Here is a 23,949-nt window from a genome sequence, read left to right on the forward strand (position 1 = left end):
TGAGGGTCATGGGCTAGGCCCTGGGAATCTGGGTACTGGAACCATCTTCCCAGAACTCTGCTGGGCTGCCAGGAGTCTAGAAGAGGCCACTATCTCCTGTGTGGCCGGCACAGCAACAGAAGAGGAGGCACTCCTCTGGGCTTGCAGAATGGACATCTAGGAACATCCGTGACCAGCAGGGGCTGCTCTGTCTCTGCCTGACCCCGGCCCCTCTCTGGGGTCCCTGGCCCAGTCCCATGGGGAAAGGGTCCCGCCCTTCCCACCAGTGCATTTATTCTAGGGGCCTTCTGAGAGTGATCCAGACAGTCTGGGAGAGGTCTGCTTATGTACCCTGCCTACAGCTGAGCCAGAGGGAGGGTGGGCCTTAAGGAACACCAGCCTTAATTGGAGGGGTGGCAGGGCCGGAGCGATAGTACAGCGGGTAGGCCGTTTGCCTTGCATGTAGCTGACCCGAGTTCACTCCCCAGCATCCCAGATGGTCCCCCAAGCACCGCCAGGAGTAATTCCTAAGTGCAGAGTCAGGAGTAACCCTTGAGCATCACGGGGTGTGACCCAAAAAAGAAAAAATAAGTTGGAGGGGTGGGGACTCAGCCCAACTTGGCTGGTCTGATTCAAGTCTGAGAGGGAGCTCCTAAACAGGAACCAAGTGGGGCTAAGCATACCTTTGTACCCAGCCCATAATAGGTGCTCTCTAAAAGTGCCACCCTGCTCGAGCCAGGAATATAGCCCACAGGGAGTCTGATGCCCAGCACTGCCTGGTGCAGCCCTGCTGGCCTCCTCACGCACCACTGGGCCCAAGCACAACAGCACTACTCACCTGCAGAGCTCAAGAGTCACCGGGAACAGAACACCCGCTGAGCACTGCTCAGGAGGAAAGGGAGAAGTCTGGCCCTGCCCTGGGAACTCAGGGGAAAGGGCAAGGGCCACGGGGCCAAACAAAGCCACGGCTTCTCTGAAGCTCTGCAGGAGGGTGAGGTTTCCCAGGCTGCTGAAACCATTTCTCTGGGCTCAGAGTAAGGTGCTCCACTGCAGAGGTGTCTGAGGCTGTGCCCTCAGCCATGCCCATTCTCAGCTGGGCATATCAGAACCTGGTGGAACTGGAGGGGGCCAGCCAGAGTCTGAGCTGAAAAGGCTGAAAAGGCCCTTGGTGATCACCAAGTGTACCTGAGGAAACTGAGGCAGAAGTGGGACGACTTGGGAAGGCGCGAGGACTCCCCTGTGACCAGCACGGAAGTCGGGGCCTGTAGCTCTAACACCAGAGCGCCACAGGCACCTGTCCCCAGCAGGGGCACCCCGCTCAGGCGGCACTGGCAGGTCCTGACCAGGGAACATGGCGCAGTCCACGGAAAGGTGGGGAGCAGCTGCCTGTGCTCATCAGGAAGGCTCAAGACCCACCACTCCCTGGGAGCAGCCAGGGGCGGGTGGGAAAGTCACAGAACAGACGAGTCACCATGGTTACCTCCAGGGGAGGAAAAGCCATTGGGAGATGATGGGGAAGGAGGCTTGGCACTTAACTGTCCACATTCCCCGTCTGGGTCTGTGCTGTGCCTCTCTGGGAAATCGCAGGGACCTGTTTGGACCCCACTGGTCACCCCCACCCGGCAGGACCCCTCAGTGCAGGCCCAAAGCTGCCACTGCCCGCACCTCGCGGTTAGTCCTGCTGGACGGGAGTTGGGAGACTGGGAGGCCCCCAACCCCACTCCACAGCCTGCTGGCTGTGCGCTCGGATCCTGGCAGAAAACAGAGATACTTACCAGGGAGAGCTCATCCACTTCAGAGACCGGGGCTGGGGGCTCCTCCGGGGACGGGCTGGGGGGCGCGGAGGAGGGAGCAGGCGAGGACGAAGCGTGGGACAGCACATCTCCACCGTCCAGTGCTGGGAAGGCGGCCAGACCCACATCGTCTTCGGGGATGTCGTCCAGGGTCTTGGTGAAGGCCGCAAGCAGGGCCTCATTCTCGCTGCCAATGATCTGGAGGGAGGGGCACAGGACATTGAAAGGGCACATGGTTAGGTGGTACCCGGACCAGTAACCCCCACCCAACAGGCACCTGCTCAGCACCGCGGCTAGCACCCCGACCCCTGGCCCCTGCCCCTTGCCTCACCCTGAGCCCTGCCTGTCTCTGGGTGGCCAGGACCACAGCTGCCCCGGGCCCCCTGGCAGCAGGGAAAAGGGGCAGGGCCAGGCGGAGACCCTGGGCACAGAGCCAGCTGCTGAGTCTGTTCCTCTGCCAAGGACAGTCCTGGGAGGATGACCAGGCCCTGCATGGCTGTGACGAAACAGCTGCCATCCCTGGTGCCTCACGGGGGAGCCTGTGACGGGAGGGAGGCTGAGAGGAGGGGCGTGCCTTGGAATGGGAGAACGACCCAGAGCTACGACACCAGGCCATTACCCAGGGAAGATGCCAGGAAGCAGCGCGCGCATCGCCGCGATGACGTGCTGCCAAGGTGGGGGGGGGGGGGGGGGGACACGGTTCCTTCCTCTGCTCTCTCCTCCACCCCCTGCACACACACACATGCACACACCCATCCCTGGCTACTCGGTGCTCTCCGATGGTCCAGCTCCTGCACTGAGACGAGGCACAAGGACAGGAAGGAGACTGTCGCAGAAAACGAGAGCCTGGCAAGGGCAGGAAAGGAGAGTGTGGCGGGGGGAGGCCAGTTAGGGCCTGGGGTGTGTCTGGGGGGGGGGCCACAGATGGCTGCCCTGAAACTCAGGCTCAGGAGATGAGAAGGTGTCAGCATGCCTGGGAGAGCAGAGGAGAGAAGATGCCCACAGCAGGCCTGGTCCCGCCTCCATGAAGGGGTGCTGGGAGGGAACCTGAGGATGCTGGGGTCCCACGGAGATTCAGCACCAGGGGTGCAGCCCACACAGGCACGCCAGACTCCCCAGGTCTGAGGCTAGCCCCAGACTGCTACAGTCTGGCCTGACAGGCCTGGGACCCCCCGCACGGCCTTCTCCCACCCCGCGTCAGCCTGTTTCCCCTTTGCCCAGGAAGTTCATCTGCAAGACGCATCTTGTGACAGCCTTTGGGCTGCTCTAAATCTGTCCTGGCCTAGCGGCCAGAGCAGCAGCTGAGGAATTGGAAGGGGCGGCACGGGGAGAAGGCAGCAGTTGTGATGGTAACCTTTGCACCGGGCTAAGGACACAGGAGAGATGGAGAAGGAGGTTCTGACCAGGCTCCAGGAATGCGGGCCTGCGGGCAGGTCCAGGCCAGGGTCTTCCCGGCTGCCCTTCGCCTCCACCCTCAGGCCACACTACAGCCCCCGCCCCCCCCGCCCCAGGAAGCAAACGGAAAAGGAATTCAGGTCTCAGGGCCCGGACCACCGACCCACAGGGGAAGGCAACTGGGATGTCACGGCTGGACTCTCCTACAGCAGGGAGAGTTGGGGGCGGGTGGGAGGGGCATCAGATCCCCAACAAGGCTGTGGGGACAGAAGTTCAGGAGTGCTATAAGGAGGCCAGAAGCAGTTTCGGGGGAACATCCGGAGGGAAGTCACTGGGGTGAGGGGGGGCAGCAGGAAAGAAGCGTGAAAAGGTCCTTTCTGAGGAGCACATTGAGTGGCCGGAGCTGTGAGAGCCTGTACATGGCAGAGGGACTGGCCTCGGGTCATCCAGTCTGTGTGCTGGCACGCCCCACCCCCCCGCCCCCCCACTCACACACACACACACACACACACACACACACACACACACACGCACGCACGCACTCACGCACGCACACAGTTCCTTCCTCTGGCCACACCTGCCATGCCTTGGAATGGAGGGACGAAGGTTCAGAACAGAGATGCAGGGACTCACTGGGCCCCAGACAGGGTGCTAACAGGATACCCACGGGCATAAACTACAAAAAGACCCATGAAATATCCCCAGTCCAGCCCTCCTGTTCGGCCCAGTCCCACCCTCCTCTCAGCCTGGTCCCAACTCTGGGAGTGGCAGGGGGGATGTGTGGGTGGCATGCTGCCCTGCCCGGCCCGGAAGGAAGGCCACGCCTGCCCACGGCACCACCCAAGCATCACTCAGCATCCATCATCCCTTCTCTCTGCCTGGGCATGGGAGCGAGCGCCCCCACTCTGCCAGGAAATCAGGCGTGCAAATTAATGGAGAGTCGATCAGCTGACAAGGGATATTCATAGATGCCGCCTCACCCCAAGCGTTCCAGGGCGGGATCTTGGGCAAATAGAGATCTTCAAGGAATGCGAGGGAGCTTCGGAGGGAAACTTGGCCGGAAGGAATGACACACGGAACAAAATTCAGACTATCAGAACTGGAAGAACATGAAGAAAATCTCTCCAGTCACCTGAGAAACTCACCGGGGTATGGGAAAACCAAGAAATTGGTTCTACTTGTTTTCCCCCTGGGACTAAGTAGGGTCTTAGGCTCCATCAGAAGCCCAGTCATTCCCCCTGAACTGAAAAAGAGCCAGTTCTGTACCTGTTCCTTGAGCCCAGGGTCACAGAGCACATGGGACAGAGCCAGCAAACACTGCTTCCTCCCTTCCTTACTATGGGGCTGTCAGGGTGTGGGCCCTGGGAGGAGCAATGGGGTTGGGGGACACGGGCCTGCCCTGAGCAGTGGCTGGCAGGTAACGGATACTTGTTGTCTCTCCACCTACTCCCAGAGCAATGGCACCAATGAACAGCAGGCCACAGACCTGGCGTGGATTTTACCCACGACCCCAGCTCAGGGCCAGTAGATAAGCTGTGTCTGGTCCTCAGCAGAAAAGAAAGTACACCCGTCCTTCCTCTGTGGCCTGTGTGGGTCACCCCTGCAGATGGCTCTGAACCCTAGAGCAAATCCAATCTTTCCATGAACACACCCCAAGAGAGAACCCCGAGGCTAGGCACAGCAAGAGGCGAGTGACAGGAAAGACGTGATACCGTTGGAATGACAGATCACTGTAACGCTTACGTGAATAAATCGCTTCTCAAAATGAAGCATTTCCAGGGCTGGAGCAATAGCACAGTGGGTAGGGCATTTGCCTTGTACAAGGCCAACCCTGGTTCGATTCCCTGCATCCCATATGGTCTCCTGAGCACCGCCAGGAGTGATTCCTGAGTGCAGAGCCAGGAGGAACCCCTGAGCACTGCCAGGTGTGACCCAAAAAGCAAAAATTAAAAAATAAATAACTGGAGATGCAGATCAAAACAACAATGAGATATCACTTCACACCACAGAGACTGGCACACATCCAAAAGAACAAAAGCAACCGGTGCTGGCACGGATGTGGCGAGAAAGGGACCCTCCTTCACTGCTACTGGGAATGCCAACTGGTTCAGTCCTTTTGAAAACAGTATAGACGATTCTCAAAAAATTAGAAATTGAGCTCCCATTTGACCCAGCAATACCACTCCTGGGAATATATCCCTGAGAGGCAAAAAAGTATAGTCGAAGTAACATCTGCACTTGTTTGTTCATTGCAGCACTCTTTACAATAGCCAGAATCTGGAAAAATCCTGAGTGCCCAAGAACAGATGACTGGTTAAAGAAACTTTGGTACATTTACACAATGGAGTACTATGTAGCTGTTAGAAAAGATGAAGTCATGAAATGTACATACAAGTGGTACTACATGGAAAGTATCATGTTAAGCGAAATGAGTCAGAAAGAGCGGGATAGACACAGAAAGATTGCATTCATCTGGGGAACATAAAGTAACATAATGGGAGACTAACACCCAAGAGTGGCCGAGATTAGTACCAGGACTTTTGCTCCATGGCTTGGAGGCCAGCCACACATGCTAGGGGAAAAGGGAGCTCAGATAGAGAATGGAGCACCAATTAAAGGGTGTTGGGAGGATCCTCCCAGGATGGGAGAAGCATGCTGAAAGTAGACCATAGACCAAACATGATTGGCACTCAATGCCTTTTTTCAAACCACAATACCCAAAAGGAGAGAGAGAACAAAAGGGAATGCCCTGCCACAGAGGCAGGGTGAGATGGGGGGAATGGGGAATGGGAGGGATAGTGGGATCCGTGGTGGTAGGAAATGGGCACTGGTGGAGGGATGGGTATTTGATCTTTGTATAATTGAAACTCAAGCACAAAAATTTGTAAGTCTACAACTGTACCTCATGTTGTTTCACTAATAAAAATTAAAAAAAAAAAAGAAGCCTTTCCCCTTGTAGACGGTATTGCTGAAAGCAGACAGATAAGAGGTCACCATCGTTCCTTCACTCAGCATGTGGCCACCAAGTCAGCACAATGCACGGTCCTGAGGTTAATCAAAGGCTGTTTGCAGGCCAGACAGTAGCAAAGCTGGTGCCAAGACCCAGGGTCAGGCTGTGGCACCACACAGCTCCTGGCACTGCCGGCAGCTCTGGTGGTGGTCCTCGCATACTCAGGCCCCAGCACTGGACGTCGCGTCCACTGGCTATTCCTGGAATGGCCCCTGAGGCCCCTGAGCATTGCTTGAGAGGCTAAACTAATGAATTAATGAAAATGCTGTTTGCTCCCAGGGAGTTTCATTCTGCAGGATACAGACACGTGGACATGTGCACACAGTGGCAGGGCGTCACCATCCCCTGGCCGTGGGGGATGGTGGGAAATGGGCTTTAGCCATTTGGCTGTGGGAGTGGAACAATGGACTGGGCAGTCTGAGGCCCTGGACTTGGAGGGCTCTGTGCTGGGGGTCTGGGTGGGGACGTGGGGGGGTCCGAGGTAGAATGGTTTTTCAATGTGGGAGTCGGAGGGGTCTATCCTTAATGTTGAGCAGAGCCCAGGGCTGTAGCAAGCCAGCTGAGGTCTGAGACCACTCATGGACGCAGCAGGAGGGGCTTGCTGGGGGCAGCTTCTTCAGCTGTGGGTCACCACCAATATGGCGTCACATGACTGAACATGGAAGGGGTAAAAAAAATCAGGTACAATGGGGCTGGAGCGATAGTACAGCGGGCAGGTTGTTTGCCTTGCATGCGGCCAACCCGGGTTTGATTCCCAGTATCCCATATAGTCCCCTGAGCACTGCCAGGACTAATTTCTGAGTGTAGAGTCAGGAGTGACCCCTGTGCATCGCTGGGTGTGACCCAAAAACCAAAAAAAAAAAAAATCGGATACAAGGTTTCTAAATGCACAACACTAAAAATGAATTCAAAACCAAATTATAATGAATCCTAGATGTTGGCACCACTCAACTGTGTGTGTTTCTCGAGCAAAAATAATACAGGGTTACCAGTAGAAAAGGGTTATGCAGCCCCGGACTAGGCAGTCCCCGAGTTTCACCCCGTGCCCATCTCCACACTAGGGGGCATTTGGGAGAAGCTTGTCCTCCCTGCTCGACCCCTGGGTGCTGTGTTGGCAGGCTGTCCCCCTGGTTGTCCCCTAGGTCTGTGCTGGTGGCAAGGTGGATAGCAGCGAGGCCACGGGTGCTTACAGCTTCTCCCCAGCCCTTCCTGCTCATGTGACTGGGCAAGTCACCTAGTCTTGTTCCTCCCTCATGAGATGACTTATTTCCGTGTGTTTCCTTAAATTACCCCCAAGCAGCTCTCAGGGCAGTGCTCATTCTTCTTGGGGCTAGGGAGATGCTCCTGGCCCCCACATGCTGTGCGTACCTGACTTTGCCTCTAGAACTTTCCCCTCTGCTTCCAGCCCCCAGGTTCTACCCCACACTGCTTTTTTTTTTTTTTTTTTTTTTGGGCCTCGGTTCCTTTTCTGCCTTGATCCTTGCATTTTCTTTTCTTTTCTTTTTTGTTTATTTTTTTGCTGTTTAGGTCACACCTGGTGATGCTCGGGGTGACTCCCGACTTTGCACTCAGGAATTATACCTGGAGGTGCTCAGGGGACCATATGGGATGCTGGGAATCGAACCTGGGTTGGCTGTGTGCAAGGCAAACGCCCTACCCGCTGTGCTATTGCTCCAGCCCTGCTTTTTGTTGTCTTTGGGGGCCACACCGGGTAGTGCTCAGGGTTTACTCCTGGCTCTATGCTCAGGGATCTCTCCTGGAAGGGCTTGGGGGATCATACAAGGTGCAGGGCATCAAACCCAGGCGGGCTGAGTGCAGGGCAAGTGCCACTCCCGCTGGAATATTCCTCCAACCCCGTCTCTGCTCTCTCTCTCTCTCTCTCTCTCTCTCTCTCTCTCTCTCTGACCCCTGCTTGGCCACCAGCTGTCTGCATGTTTTACTGAGCCAGCACCAGTCCCCCTAGACTGCAGAGGCTCCCGAGGGGCACGCAGCCCCCTACCAGTGTGGGCAGGAAGGACCTAACCCAGCGGGCCTGCGTGAAGGGACACACAGACGCCAGCACAGCATCTGGCATCCAGAATGTTGTTGGTCTATTAGGATGCTACTGCCAGACAGGCCCAGCCACCCTGGCGGGGAAACAAGCACATTTCAGGGGAAGAATCAGGAACCTGACACGGCCCGCCGCCAGCCTCAACACGGTCAGGGTCCCCTCTTCTACATGCCCAGCCCTGCAAATGCCAATCCCGCCTCCCAGGGGGGGGCTGCTCCCAGGAAATGCCGCCCTCCACATGCTCACCCTGCTCAGCGGCATACACGGGGTGTGGCTGGCCTAGACCCAGCTGTGCCTCCCTCTAAAGGACCCCCGGGTTCCAGCTGAAACCTGGGCATGACCATGCTGACAGCAAAGAGCTGCTACGAGAATCCACCAGGATCCAGGAGAACCCTGTCTGTCCAGGGCAGCTGCTGAGTCATTGTGAGCCGTGCCCAGAGTTTGGGAGGCCTTGCATCTGTTCTGTTACCTGCGAGGTGACAGCTCCTCGCCAAACCTCGGCTTACTCGACTGTCAAATGGGGACGAGGGCTCAGGAGATAAGCACGGGCTTGCTTATCTTATGATAATCAACCACTGGCTTGCTTCTGTGCAAGCACAGAAGGAACTGAAAACCAGCCTTCTACCTCAAACTGCTGGTCTACAGCCCGGCCTGTGGACAGGTGCCAGCCCACGGGTATTGAGAAGTTGGAAAGCACTGAGCCGGAGCACAGAGGAGGTGGAGATGGTACACAGGGTTAGAGCACTGTGGAGGGGCTTAGTTCTAAACTGGACACAGGGAGAGAGCAGTGCAGGTGAGGTGCAGACCCAGATGACCGAGTCCCAAGGCCTGGTGGGAGATGCCTCTGACAGGATGGACACAGAGGCAAGTGCGACCTCAGGGGCAAAGGACGCAGGGCTCCAGAGACGTACCTGGAAAAGCTCCAAATCATCGGGGCTGTACGGGCTGGGCTCTGTCTCGGGGTTCTCTGGACACCACTGAGACTCCCCGAAGCCGGGAGCCGAGTCCAGGTCACTGGCATCCAGCTGGGAGAGGTCAAGCTCCGGAAAGTCGGCGTAGAGTTGTTCTTCCCCGGAACCCCAACTCTGAGAAGACAGAAAGAAGCCGTGTCAGAGCTGAGTTCAGCTAAACCCACGCAGTGACCAAGCCTGAAAACCCTTTTCTTGTTTTTTTTTTTTTTTTTTTTTGTGGTGGTGGTGGGGTAGACCACATCTTGGTGCTGCCAGGGGTTACTCCTGGAGAAGCTCAGAGGAATAAAACCAGGAACAGAAACAGGGTCCGTTCCATGCACGGTGAGCACCTTAACCCCTGCAGCATCTCCCCAGCCACGAGACTTGAGACTGTTTAATAAACCAGGCCTGCCAACACAGCCCCTCCAGCTGCTTCAGTGTCCGCCTCTGCGCTCCTACACATCCCTAAAGCCTTGTCCACAATACCACCAGTTTCCTTTTCTTTTTTTGTTCATTTGTTTTTTTTGTGTGTCACACTTGGTGATGCTCAGGGGTTACTCCTGGCTCTGCACTCAGGAATCACTCTGACAGTGCTCAGGGGATGCCTGGGATGGAACCCGGGTTGGCCACACGCAAGGCAAATGCCCTTCCGACTGTGCTATGGCTCTGGCCCCCACCAGTTTTCTTTTAATAGAACTGATATTTTTTTTTATTAGTTCCTGCATATAAGTTCAAAGGAAATTTCTGGAAGGCAGGGATTCCTCAATACTAACAATGCAACAAACAAAACCCCAGCACTAATAGCTGACGTTATTAATGAGAACGCTCTGGACAAACAGTTGTCCATGGTCTGGGGGCTTTAACGGAAATATGTGCAATGTTTAAAATGCAGAGGAGTGCCATCAATTGAAAAGAGGTAAATGAAACTATCATCACCTGTATCATGAAATATCCAGGTGCCGTTCCAAAGAATGAGGCAGGCCCTGGCCCAGAGACCCAGCAACCAGCCCGGGAATGGCACCACAGCACTGAAGTTCCCTCTGGGCCCCGTACTGAGCCAATTTCACCAGGGCACCCCAGATGAAGCAGGTGCAGTCTCCCTGCCTACTCCAGATGGAATGTCGGTGTCCAAAAGCTTCCACAAGCAAGGCCCAGGCATGCAGGTACCAGGACTAAAACTCCATGCCACATGGTGGCAGAGGCGGCGGGGATCCCACCCCAAATCTTCGCCCACTCTGTGGCCTAGCTGTCATGTCCACAAGCTTCCTCCGGGCGCCATCTTGGTGTGCCAACAGCCCTGGTCCAGAGATTCCCAATTGAATCCCAAAATAGATTAGTGCCCTACAGAGATGTCTCTGGAACCCAACCATGTACAATCCCAGAAGCGTGTGGCCACAATGCAACTGCACAAACTCTCATGATATTCAAAATGAGCAATGGAAAATAAATTCTCTAGCGTCTGTCCCTGGCAGGCAGGCTTGGATGGTGGTGGGAAAATTTGGAAAAAAACATAATGCCTAGAATTAGAAAGTCCTGGGGAAAATGCCCTCCATAGAGGTAGGGTGAGGACTGGGATGGGGGAGGGGGGTATACTGGGGACACTGGTGGTGGAGAATGTGCACTGGTGGAGGGATGGGTGTTCGATTATAGTATGGCTGAATCTCAGACATGAAAGATCTGTAACTGCATCTCACGGTGCTTCAATAAAATTAAAGAAAAAGAAAGAAAATAAAAAAGAATGAGGCAGATCTACATGTTCTCCAAGACATGCCATGTAAAAACAGCAAGTCACGAACTATTATTCCTGGTAGACAGTTCCCCAACGTGTGTACACAAAACAAAACAATGCAGTCTCCCATTTCTCTGTGTAAAACACAGATGCAAATGCACAGGAAGTGCTCTAGAGGCCCACATCCCTGGTGGTGAGTGTGGTGCTGGGGTACTGTGGGAGGCACGCAGGAGATCTCTGCTGTCTCTGAGTACATTCTCAGGACCATGCACCACCCTTTCCTCCTGCATAGCTCTGACTTCTGTTTCTGCAGCTTTCCTCCTCGGCTCTTTCTGAACCTCTAATGCCACCCCGCTACTTCAACATTAACTAATCGGGGCGAAGGCCTAGCCCCAATTGGAACCTTCCTTTTCTTTGTGGCCTGTGATGTCTAAGATAATGTCGAAGTAAGCGGAATGGTGTTACAGGTTCAGAAAGAGCCGTGTAGGAAGGCTGCAGAAACAAGTGGGAGCCATGCAAGTCTGGCCTGGCCCCAGCTGTGCAACCTCTGAATCTCAACGACCTCATCTGTACAATGGGACGATGCCCGCCTCAGGTGCTTCAACGAGGCACCTTCCAGCTGGCTCGGTAAGTGCTCAGCGAACGAAGCAGTGAGGGTGAAGTGTTAGCGACGTCACGAAGTTTCTCGGCAGGCAGCCCAAGCGTTGGTGCCCAGGAACAAAGAGGCTCTGCCCAGCTTTTCCTTAATTGCTCCCACTTACTAGGCCTCATATATTATGAATAAATGTATATTATTAGCTCAACTTGACACAGCAAAGAGGCTTTTACCCGAATTTGGGTCAAATGTCTTAATTGGCATTCTGCAAGAACACGTGTGTGTGTGTGTGTGTGTGTGTGTGTGTATGTGTGTGTGTGTGTGTGTACGGGCAATGCCCGGGTCAAGCTCTTCCAGGAGGCTGGTGCCCAGCACAGGCCATCTGCAGGGATAACCCCCGGCCACCCCCATCTTCCTCCTCCTGCTAAGTCCTCCTCCAGCTCACAGCCACCCAACAGCCGCAGCACCTAACTAAGCTCTGGGGGCTGGGGGCCGGGTGCTGTGTGGGAGGAGGCAGAGCCCGGTGCCCGGGGTGCATACATGGGGTGGGAGCTGGAGGTGAGCAGCTGAACAGATCCTCCGGAGAGCAAAGCGCGTGATGCTCAACCAAGGGAAGAGCAGAGTGCCGGTGGGGACACCAGGAGAGCGGCGCAGGGACTCTGATGAGCTCTGGGACCCCAGAAAGCCTGTCCCTCAATCGTGGCCCCATCCGACACCCCCCTCCGAACTGATGCCATCCTCCACTGTGCCACCATAATGCCGTCAACCAACCTTTCTTACCACACCTGGCCGTGCTCAGGGTTTACTCTCGGCTCTGCACTCAGGGACCTCATCTTAGTGGGCCCAGGGGACCATACCTAGCTGGGCATTGAAGCCAGGGTCAGCTGTGTGCAGGGCAAGTGCCTGGTGCACTGTGCTAGAGCCCAGGAACACTTGTTTCTGAGGCTTTAGAAACAAAGTGATAAAGTGACCAGCAGAGCACCAGAATCCAGATTAGTGCCAAGCCCTGAGAGGTTCTGTGGCCCATTTGGGAGTCAGGTGAACCAGAGGGAAGGCCCCCTCGCCCTCCCACACGCACGTGTGTGCAAGAACTCTACAGCCAACAGCTCAGCCTGTGGAGAGGCAGCTTAGGAACTCCTGACTTGGACCAGGTGGAATGGGAAAGTGGCTCAGCATTCCTCTCTTGCAAACGGCCAGCCACGAGTTCAAATCCCCAGGGCCCCATGCGCCCTGCCTGGATGCCATCGGGGCAGCTCTGCTGGCTGAGGTGCCCACTGCTCCACGCAATTCCCAGCCACACTGCCTCCAAGTGGATGCCAGCTTTGCAGAAGGGGTCGCACCTCTGGCGAGCCCAACTTCAGAGATGTGTGAGCATCAGGGCCAGGAAGTGTGAACACATGGGTGGACACTACAGAGCAGTACAGCCCTAGCTAAAAGTGCACCCCCCCATGCCACCGCCAGCCCCCACCTCTACCCCGAGAGCATAGTGTGCAAGGAGCACCAGCCTTGGGGAGCACCTCAGCTGAGTGTGTAAGCACTGACACCTCCCGTGTGACGACCACAAGCTGGGAAAGTGTGTGCCACCGCCGGGGGTGGGGGCAATCCCCTGTCACCGTAACATCAGAAGTGACGGGGAAGTCACACCTGGTGGTGCTCGGGGCTTATTCCTGGCTCTGAGCTCAGAGACTACACCTGGTGGGATTCGGAGGAACACGTGGGGTGCTGGGGATCAAGCCTGGGTCTGCCACGTGGCAGGCATGCACCCCGACCTGCTGTACTGTCTCTCCACCCCTCATACTTGAACTCCCAGTTTACTCAGTCGTATTTCAGCACCACAATTCATAATGAACTCTCCCATGCAAGTTAAAAAAAGGTGATGGGGAGGGGGAAATTAAAATTAAAATCATTTCCGGTTTTTAAAGCGGTCCTGATCTGACTGCGCTCAAACCCTTGACTGTGCAGTGAGGAGGCAGAGGCTGGTGCAGAATGGGCTGGCTCAGGGTCACCCAGTTGCGTGTCCTTCCTGTCCAAATCAGGCCTCCCCCTTTCCAAGTGCCCGGAAGGAGTTGTGACCACTGCACTTACTTTCAGTAGCTCAGCATACTCGAAGGGGACCTGAGACATCAGAGCAAGGAACCCTGAGTTTCGCGGCCTTGTCAGTTGGAGCTGAGACCATGTTCTAGCTAAAAAATTGTCAGGCACTGCATTACTAGGAATTTGTCTGACATCTTCCACATTGAGAGAGGCCCGGGGAAGGGTGCCCAGGTGACCCAGTTCTCTCTGAAAAATCTGACTTGAGATCCAGACCAGGGCTCGGCCACCATGTCTACCGCGCAGGGGACCCCCACTAACCACATTCCATTGGCCATGCGGGCCAAGGTCACTGTCCTGGAGACAGAGTCCCCTGGGGAGATGGTGACACCTTCCAAGTTCTGGAAGCAGAAACCCGAGCTAAAGGGGCTGGGGGCTGGTTCCTTCTGAGGCCTGCTCCCAGTGCAAATCTCCCCCCGGGGGGAAGAGGACTAGAATCCTTCTGGATCTGCACCCATACTGATGACCTGTTGAACGTAATCACCCCTGCAAAGTCCTGTTCTCCAGATAAGGTTAGATTCAGAGATACAGGGGTGGGGTTGCGGTGGGGGCTGTGTTAGGAATCTGCACACTCCCATTTATAGCACTCAGGGTCCCAGAAAGGTCAAACCCAAGTCTTTAACCCCCACCAAGCCTGCACCATCATCCACCTCTGGCTCCTGAAAATGGGACCAATTCCCCCAGCCCACCCCATTTCCAGACTTGTTCCTCCATTCAGGTGGGGAGACTGAGTTCTGGCCACGGACTGGGAAGCCCCAAGTCTCACCTCAGGCTGAGCAGGGGCAGATCTGGGACTTGGCCATCACCACACGCTGCTCACAAGCCCCCGGGACCAGCAATACCCCACTGGAGTGGAAAGGGCTGTGGCTGTCTGGGAACCAATGTGCCAGGTCTAGAATCACATACATGGCTTCACTGGGAAGTCAGAAGTTCATAATGAATTGATCTCTTGCTCAAGAAAGAATGCATCTGCGTCTCTGGAGAAAGGGCACCTGCACCCTCCACGCTACCACCAGCAAACCCTCTCGGCCCACACTCAGCTCCAGAGGGAAATGACGGAGGCTGAGCCTGGAACGGGGGATACTGGGCCTGGCTGGACTCGTTGTGGCCCCTTCCCAGGGTCACCTCTCTCTGGAAGGTGACCGAAAGGATCCTCCTGCTCAAGCATTTGATGCAGTACTTGATAATGCACTTATCTAGTTTCTACTACCACGGAGACTGCAGAAATATGTAGGCAGAGCTCTGCAACGCATGAATGAATGAATGAATGAATGGAGGGAGGGAGGCAGACAAAGGTGCACAGTGAAGGACTGTCCTGAAATGGTCAGAGACCTCCTCAAGGTTTAACGCTGGCTTAGCACTGATGCTTTAGGCCAGGATCTAACTTTTATCCCCTCTGTTTTCACCGAAAGAGGTCCAGAAAGAGTACAGTGGGTAGAACACTTGCCTTGTGAGTGGCAGGCCCAGGTTCAATCCCTGACCCCCCCCCCCCCCCCCCATGGCCCTTGAACCCACCAGGAGTGATCCTGGAGAGCAGAACCATCTCACCTCCTATGATTCTTCCAAGACAAAGCAGCATGGCTGGGAGCCCAGCACGCACCAGATGCCCTGCAGTGCTGTGGGTGTTCACATGAGTGTCCCGCTGGGGCCTTCCCAAGAGCAGGAAGCATCCATAGGGAACACCCCACCTGACATCGAGGAACACTGGGGTCTCATAGGGCCAACACCCACTCTCATGATCCCACCCTCAGCCCCGGACCTGCTGGTTCTCACAGTGCTGGGTTTCTCCCTGACAGCAGCACCGACCGCAGTGTGCCCTGCTCATGGCACCATGGCGCAGTGCTCAGAACCTGGCAACCTGTCCAGAACACACTGGTCCTACTAGGCTGCCAGGACTTGGTGGGTGGGGGGCAGGCATGCTCCCCCCCCCACTCCCATCCCAGGCACAGCAGATTTCCTGGTTGCCATCTTGGACACCAAATCCTGCCCACCACCAGCTGGGAGTCTTCTGGGCTGGAAAGAGTAGAACGTGACGGTATGAGACAAAGTGCTGTTAGGAAGTCCCAGATGGGCCATGCGAGCTGCTAAGTGGGGTCAGTCCATGGTGCTGAGCGGACCGCTCCTTCCTTACACTGGGGGGCACTACTAACCTCAGTTCTGCTTCCCCCAAGCCTACTCCACCTGGACCCCTGCTAGCCGGAGCCTTCACTTTGATGAAGGAAGTGGGATTCATGAAGTCAACACAAAAACAGTTCTGCACCCTCAACTGTTCTTCTCCACTTTCGGTGTAGCCGTGACCACTCCCCGCGAGCCTGAGCAGATTCTCCTTTGGGAAGCTGAACCTTCCCTTCAGTGCAAACGAGCCAGGTGAGCACAGCCTGGGTCATGACAGCGTTTCCCCCAGGGGCCTCCACTGGTCCAACAGGCTTTGGGGTGAAAGTCAGAATTTATTTGGGAGCATTTGGGCTGGGGGCCCAGCTGGAAAGACTTTATACTGGAGAGGTGGGCACCCATCTCTGCCCGTCCCAGGAAATGCAGTCAGAAAAGGGAATGGGGATTTCAAGCCAAGAAACAGAGATGTATACCCAGGACACCAGATACCCTGATGCGACCGTTCCCAGTGGCCGCCGTTCTCTGTTCTCAGCAACGATGAGGACATTACTTCCCTCGCTAGATCACTTGTCAATAGGACTCTTCCACTTATCAATGAAATAGAATGACTAATTTGTCTCTGTTGCATTGAAAAAAATTCTAGGGTTCCTACTGCTTTCCCCTTAATACACAGTGGTGGAGAGGTGCCTGAGACCACTGGGAAGAAACTGAGCTTGGACTTCCCACCACCTACTCCTCCTCACGAAAGCCTAAGGTAAGGCGGCTAGAATCAGAGGGATGCAAGGACACCTGCACCTCTGCCTGGCTGTGTCGGGGTGCTTTGCAGGAGTCGGCTGTGCCCTTCCCAAACACACCTGTAACACGATTACAGAAGTTAATCAAATGGTTCAAAAACCAAAAATATGAGGACAAAAGACGAGATGCCAATGGAAACTAGCTGAAGGCTGGGGAGAATTTAATAAAGTCGAACTGCTCTCTCTCTCACTTTTTCTCTCACTTTCTCTGTTTCTCTCTCTCTCTCTCTCTCTCTTTCACACACACACACACACACACACACACATACACTCTTGCTGTCAAATTGTGTGTGGGTGGGATGATAGTAAAAAGATTGGGGAAAACTGGCAAGAATCTGGAGGGATTGGCACTTACATTACTTAACAAGAGTCTAAGATCTCGGACCAGAGAGAGCTGCAAGGGATGAGCACATGCTTTGCATGTAGGAGGCCTGGGTTGGACCCCCAGTACCGCATGGTCCCCCTGGGACCACCAAGTGGTCCCTCAGCACAGCGCCAGAAGGAGCCACTGAGCATTGCTGGATATGACAACTCCCCAAAGCCAAACCAAAGTCCATGTTACTGATCCAACAGAACGGGATGTGAAAAGGGACAGCTCCCTCCTCGGTGGCGCGTCTGATCTTCACTGGCACCATCACAGTGAGAGGCTGGTCAAAGTGGAGGCCACAGCCTGTGCGTTACTCTGTGCCATCGTTGACCTCTGAGGACATCCCTGCTCCAGCCCACCAACCCTCAAGGGATCTCTGTTCTCATCCCCAGCACAGGAAGTAAGGCCTACAGGAATCCTACAAGGGCTGACAGGACCACCAAGCAAGAAGCCAGAAACTGCAGGACGCCTTGAGAGACCACTGCCCCTTGCAGTAAACTGGTCTAAAAATACAATGCACAAGAAGTTATTTCAAGCGACAGACATTCAGTTCTCATTACAGTGTACTGTCACCATCACTCGAAGGTAATGGTGACTGGTGTTCATCCTTACGAGTCAAACTGAATCACAAGTGCCTATGATAGGAAACTTGGCGTGTGTACAGTTCAGGGCTATACACACTTGGTTCCAGGCAGCCACTGGGGGTGTGAGAACATGGTCCCTGTAGGGGAGGAAAGCCAACGAGAGTGGACCTCCACCTACATTTTCAGGGGAGGAGACTGGAGCCCAGAGAGCGCAGGAGGGGAATCCCCTAAGAACCCAGCAGGGCTGGGATGAACTGGATCCCCAGGTCCCCATCCAATACTCGTGCCAAGCCACTTCTTCCTACACCTAAAATTCTGTTAGCTGCTGTTCCCTCACCCCCACCACACCCCGCCCTTAGAGGTGAGAAAAGAACAGAAAGTCTCCTGGGAAAGTGTTACCTTGCTCCACCATTCTCCTTCCTGCTCCAGGCGCGCCCCCCCACCCCCACCCCACGGTGGAGCAGCTCCAGCCTGCCCCAGTCCCAGGTGCTGTAAGGTGACTCCTGGCACCACACTCCCAGAGGCACTGCCAGCTGCCCGCTGCCCTCAACACCAAACCAGAGTCCCTGGCACCTGTCAGGACTGTGCCAGGCTGGGAACTGCTGGGTCTGTGTGTGTGGCATGGACTTTTAAGGCAGAAAAACACAGGATTGTCTTCTGGGAGCAGGGAGGGCACAGGAGAGGTGTTGAAGGGCACAAACACGCAGAAACACGCACACACACACATGCACAACACATTCACACACGCACATATATGCTCCCATGCACACACATACACACACATGCATGCACACACACACGCACACACTCAACTCATGCATACACACTCACACGCAAATGCACGCGCGCGCGCGCACACACACACACACACACACACACACACACACACACACACCAGCCTGCCATCGTGGTCAACTCCAGTTGCTTGAATTCAAGGACCTCTTGAGCTCCAAGCAGAGCGGCGGGCTGAGCACCCCGTGCGTGAAGCATGAGGCTAGGTGGGGAGCCTGGAGAAGCGGTGTGGGTCGCCCTGGCCCAGGCCTTGTGTGCTGCAGGGCGTCACAGTCTCAGCGTCTCCCAGGACCAGCCTCCCTCTGGGAACCTGGCGAGGCTTGTGTTTCCACCCCAGGGCCTCTGTGCTTGGCAGCTGCCCGTGCCGGAACGCCTGGGTCTGTTTCCTCCTCCGGGGGTGTCTCGCTGCAACGGCTGTGCTAGCGCCTGCCCCCAGCAGCAGGACGGGGCCCTCCACGGAGCAGGAGAGCCCCATGTCTGCCGCATGTCTTGCATGTGTCCAGCACAAGTCGGTGCTCTCTCTAAACTGAAGGGGACGCAGGTGGCAGTGCCTCCCTGACAGTGCACGGGGGTGGCGAGGGCACAGGGTGAGCACGGGCCTTCCTTCTCAACAGTCCCAAGATGCAGCCCAGGGTCTGGCTCTCAACTCAGTCCAAGTCTGTGGGGGCAAACGTGCCTGGAGCGTTGCCTTTCCTGATTCCAGGCCCCCCCTTTGAGGTCAAGAACGAAGATACATGATCGCACAAACCACCTGACCGCGACTCTTGCAGTTTCAACACATCAGCTTTACTGAGTGCAACATTTTATCAGTCGCTGAAGGGCAGGTACAAAAATAGACTGCAGGGATCAAATGCCACCTTCAGCTGTTTTCCCAGCATCCCGGGGGGGCCGGGCCCCTGAGCACCCAGGGCAGGAGCAGCAGGGCCAGGATGGAGGCAACAGGATGCTCAGGAGTCAGCGAAGATCACTTTTCTCTTAATTTTATTTGGAGCCATTCCCAGCTGCGCTCAGGGATCACTCCTGGCACTGGCTCAGGGGAACATGTACAGTGCCAGGGATAGAACTGGGGTCGGCCACATGCAAGGACAACGCCCCCTGGCCCCAAAGATCACACTTTAAGGCAACAGTGGGGGTATTCAAAATTCACAATGAGAAAAATATGTAACTTTTTTTCAAGTATACTGATATATCCATACTGGATGGTTCCCTTGCCTCGGTTGCTTCTATGGCATTGCATGGCACCCATACTGTTACCACCTTTAAAGGTCAGATACTGTGCTCAACATGGATATCTGTGCACGATTATTACTATCTTTAAACACTGTATCGAAACGATGTTTATCCTGAGCACTGAGATTTTTAGCATCTCTGCTTCCCTCTCATTCCAGACACGGATGGGAAGAGAGGGTGAGATTCCATGTGTTGAGCCAGGGAAGGGACCCAAAGGTGAGGGGCATGCTCTGTAGAGAGGAGCCCATGCCCAGTGGCCCATGGCATGGGCCCCTAGAAGGGACCCTCCTAAACACTCAAACACTAAGAGGTAGAGGTGTGTGTGTGTGTGTGTGTGTGTGTGTGTGTGTGTGTGTGTGTGTGTGAAGGGGTGGGGAGGAATGAAGGAAGGGAAAGAGAATAGAGGGAGGGTGTGCGGATATGCAAATGCCTTGAACTGAGATGCGACTCATCCTGTCACCTTATCCTGGGTGGGGGTCTCCATTTCTACAAATCTCCGGCGGGGCTCACAGCTCTTTGGGAGTTACTTCTGGCCTTGTCCCAGCCCAGTCCAGCGAGGTATCTGGGAAGTACTAAAGTGTTGTCTGCGCACAAGAAACTTTTATTCCCTTTCCCTTTGAAAGGTCCATCATGGTGAAAACATTCAGTTTTTCAAAATGGTCTCCCTGCTTACTTACCATGAAAGGAGTGACATGTACTAAATGGATCGATTTTGCTTAAGAAAAAAAAAAAAACTCTGGAAGATTCAGTGGGTTCCAGGACTTCTGGTCTGGTGCCCCAAATGGCAGGGCAGGCAGAGGGTCCCAGCTGCCCCAGGAAGCGTGGGAACCGCCAGCTGGGCAATGGCCCATATACTTGTCAAGCTGTGGCATCATAAGGATCAGCGGCCCCTCCCCTGCTCCACATACTCCGTGTGATTTCCTAAAGATCCCACAGCCCGGGGGGCAGGCAGGCCTGTGGCAGGCGCCCCCTCCATCATACAGGTGAAACTGCCACTGTCTTGGGGAACAAGTTCAGGAAGTGGATAGTAAGGATAGCTGTGCATCGCCTGTCTCCAAAGGGCCCTAATTGTGCCACGAGAAACGGCGAAGGGTCAGCTCTGCACGGTGAAGCTCCCTCCAGTGAGCTAAAATCGCACTGAGCAATATCAGAAGGTCGCACAAGGGCAGGTGCTGGTCTGACCCCTGGGACCGCATCCAGTCCCCCGAGCACCACCAGGAGTGTGCCCTGAGCACTGAGTTCGGGGCACCGTGGGTATGCCCAAACTGTCATCAAGTAAGGAACTACCAGAGACCTAAAAAAGAAGTGGCCACACAGTTCAACCGGAGACGCTTTGGGGGCGCCTATTTCTGTGTCCCCTGGCAGGGCGGGGGAAGAGAGATGGCCAGGGCCCGCCTATTCACACTGTTATAAATAACCCAGAAAGCGGCAGGAAAGGGGTCCTGGCAGGGTGTGAAGGGCAGGCAGCCCCTTTGTGGCATTTGAAGAAATGTCACACTCCGCAGGCCAGCGTGGGGTCAGCTCACATCTCGGGCCCCGTGTGGCCCAGAGCGGAGTGCGGCCGCATGGTGGTGCCAGAACCCCCGTGGACATCACTGTGGCGGCCGGCTCCTGGTGGGGGGGGGGTTGGGCAGGGAGGAAACATGGGCTAGTAGAGGGAGGAGGCTGAGCGGAACCCCCTCTCCCCACCCACCCCCCCATCCCAGCAGGCCTAGCTGGACTTGTCACCACACCAGCCTGAACTTGTCACAGGACCACAGGACCTGGGGGGGGGGGGGTGTCTATGACTCAGCGCTGCTCAGCCCCCAAACGGCCCATCTGGCCCTGCGGTTCCCACGCTGGGCTCCCTGGGGAACCCCCTGCCTGCTCTCCTCTCCCAGAGCCACCAGCCCCCGAGCTTTGAAGTCGGAGGATTAGGAGAGCTAATGAATTAGGTTTTCCGTTCCAATTGTCTAGAAAACCACAGCGGCAACAGCCGGGCAGGGTCCCCTGTTAACCTGAGTGAATCCGACAGGATGAGCTGGACAAAGGCACATGCGTGCACGGCCCGCATCATTCCTGCGTCCCCCCTTATCTCGCAGGAATCTGCTCCCGTTCTATTTTGGACACGGCGGCGTTTTCCCAGCGCCTCACACTCCCACACAATTTAAGTGCTGAGGCCACACTCGCCAGGCCGGGAGCCCCCTCCCCCCGCCGTGTCAGGGAGGGAGAGGAAGGGGGGCTCCTGCAAAGAGGACTGCATCCCCTTCGTCCAGTGAAGCCAGGAAGCCCTGGGGGTAAGCAGGACCCTGCTAATAAGCACAAAGGGAATCTAGATCCAAGCCTCCCCGCCCCCCCCACACACACTCTTCAGCTCCACAAAGGGGCTGACCAGTGCTGTTCCCTCCACCGCCAGGAAAAGTGGGTTTTTCCCTGGCTCTGCAAGCAGCAGCGAGGACAGAAAAGGTCCCCAGAGGGTGGGAGCGGGAGCACAGCACTCTGGGCACCTGCCTTGCACTCTGCCGACCCGGGCCTGACTCCTAGCACCCCTGTGGTCCTGCGTCCCACCAGGAGACAGTCCTTAGTGCAGAGCCAGGAGTCAGCCCCGAGCACCTCCAGGCGTGGTGCTGAAACACATAAACAAAAGGGTCCATGGAACCCTACTGGTTCCCCCAGCCCCCACCCCCAGCATGATCCCTGCTGCTGCCACTGGGAGGCGCCCTTCCCCCCAGCCCCCCTGGACACAGTGATCTGCTCCTCCTCCTCCCCCTGCACGGGGAGCCCAGGACAGGGCTCTCCACATGGCTCTGCCTGGGCCCACAGAGATGCCTTCCTCAACACACAGCCCACGGGACCCTGGGAGTGACCTCCCTGCACTTCTATCTTCCCTGGAAGCCCAGGCCCAGCAGGAAGTGCTGGGGGAGGGGTGGGTGGGTAAGATGCTTCCCAGGTCACTTTTAGCCTCACCCTATTGTGAGTATGAGGCTAAACGCTATCCCTCTCTCTCCTCTAAGCCATCCCTCCATCTCCCTCCCTCTCTCCCTCTTCCTGTCTCTCTGTTTCTCTCTCTCTCTCTCTCTCTCTCTCTCTCTCTCTCTCTCTCTCTCTCTCTCTCACACACACACACACACACACACACCCAGGGGCGGGGGCTTCCGGGTCCCTTTGAGCCTTGATGGAAGCATCTGCCTTTCCGTCCATGGGTCAGATGATGAGAATCCCAGAGCCACGGGCTCCCACATAAAGCCAGTGGGAAACTGCTTCCTCCTGAGCCTCAGCAGGCCAGAAGGGAGACCAAGGAGGCCTGGCAATGGCCCTATCCCCCAGGTCCCCGTATGCAGGGCCCCGGCCACTCACCCACAGGAGTCTGTGAACAGCCACAAAATCTATACACTTTCTTTCTCCTTAAGTCAATAGTCAACAACGCACACGCGTGTGTGTGTGTGTGTTGGGGGGGGGTTGTAGGGTGTGTGTGGGTGTGTGTGGGTGCACACCCAGCCTCAGCCCCCTGCAGGGCCTGCTTCCTGCGTGCCCTCCCCAGCACCAGGAGGCACTGGCTAGGCACGGGATGCTGGATGCCAGCTGACAATGGCAGGAAATCCAGCCCATGCTCTGGGACAGCGTCCCCCTTCCAAGCCCAAGGGGAAATGCGCAGGCAGGGGGGCACGATCCAAGAGAGCTGGGATGCTTGGGGGACAGGATCCTGCAACTCCTGCACCTGAGTGTGGCTTGGGCGCACCCAACAGAACTAGGGGTCAAACCCGGGTAGGCCATGTGCAAGGCAAACTCTGTCCTACTGCTCTGGCCCCCATAAAAATCCTACAGATGAGACTTTCTCCCATTTGTGCCTCACCACAGGACAGAAGTGAACCCACGTTCCCATGAGCTGTGAGGGGAAATGACGGGCACACCAAAGTGGTGGTGGGGAGGCCGGAACCCGGCCCTGGTGCTGAGAGAACGGGAACGGCAGCGCTGACAAGGAATCCCGGTCCTCCCACTCCACACCGCCTTGGAGATCACGGCTGTTTACGTCAGACCATGATGCCCTGGGCAGTGGGAACAAGCTTCAGATGCCCTGCAGAGATTCCAAAGCCGGAACAAGACCACGAAGGTGACACTTGGGGGGGGGGGGGGCACACACTGTGGGGACCTGCTCGGCCCTCACTTTAAGGGGACAGCAGGTACAGTAAGGGTGGGCTGAGATGCACAGCACCAGGAAACTGCAGAATCTCTGGCACAGCAATAGGAAACTGCAGAATCTCTGACCGAACTCTGGACCTCTGCAATCAGAACATACATTTTAGTTTCTTCATTTAAAAATTGTTTGGGGGGTTGCAAGGGGCTTGCAAGCAGTGCTCAGGAGACCGAGCACTCCCTGGGTGCCCCATCAGCCAGCTGGGGCAGTGGTTTCATTTAAGGAGCCAAAGGACATGGTGCTGCTCGGGCCCCACAATGCTGGGAGTACCTGGGCCACCCCAGCAGCGCTGGGAAGACTATGA

General features: G+C 55.9%; 1 protein-coding gene across 1 annotated transcript in view; it reads right to left on the reverse strand.

Moving 5' to 3' along the window:
- The window catches only part of PPARGC1B (PPARG coactivator 1 beta), a 105,252-nt gene that overhangs the window by 17,255 nt on the left and 64,048 nt on the right, over positions 1 to 23,949 (reverse strand). The window contains exons 2-3 of the mRNA XM_056124657.1: positions 9,139 to 9,312; positions 1,755 to 1,970 (exon numbers count right to left, since the gene is read on the reverse strand). Of these exons, the coding sequence (XP_055980632.1) occupies positions 1,755 to 1,970; positions 9,139 to 9,312 (390 nt within the window). The remainder of the gene's footprint in view (positions 1 to 1,754; positions 1,971 to 9,138; positions 9,313 to 23,949) is intronic.

This window comes from Sorex fumeus, unplaced genomic scaffold, assembly GCF_029834395.1.
Source record: "Sorex fumeus unplaced genomic scaffold, SorFum_2.1 ptg000051l, whole genome shotgun sequence".
Lineage (NCBI taxonomy): Eukaryota > Metazoa > Chordata > Mammalia > Eulipotyphla > Soricidae > Sorex > Sorex fumeus.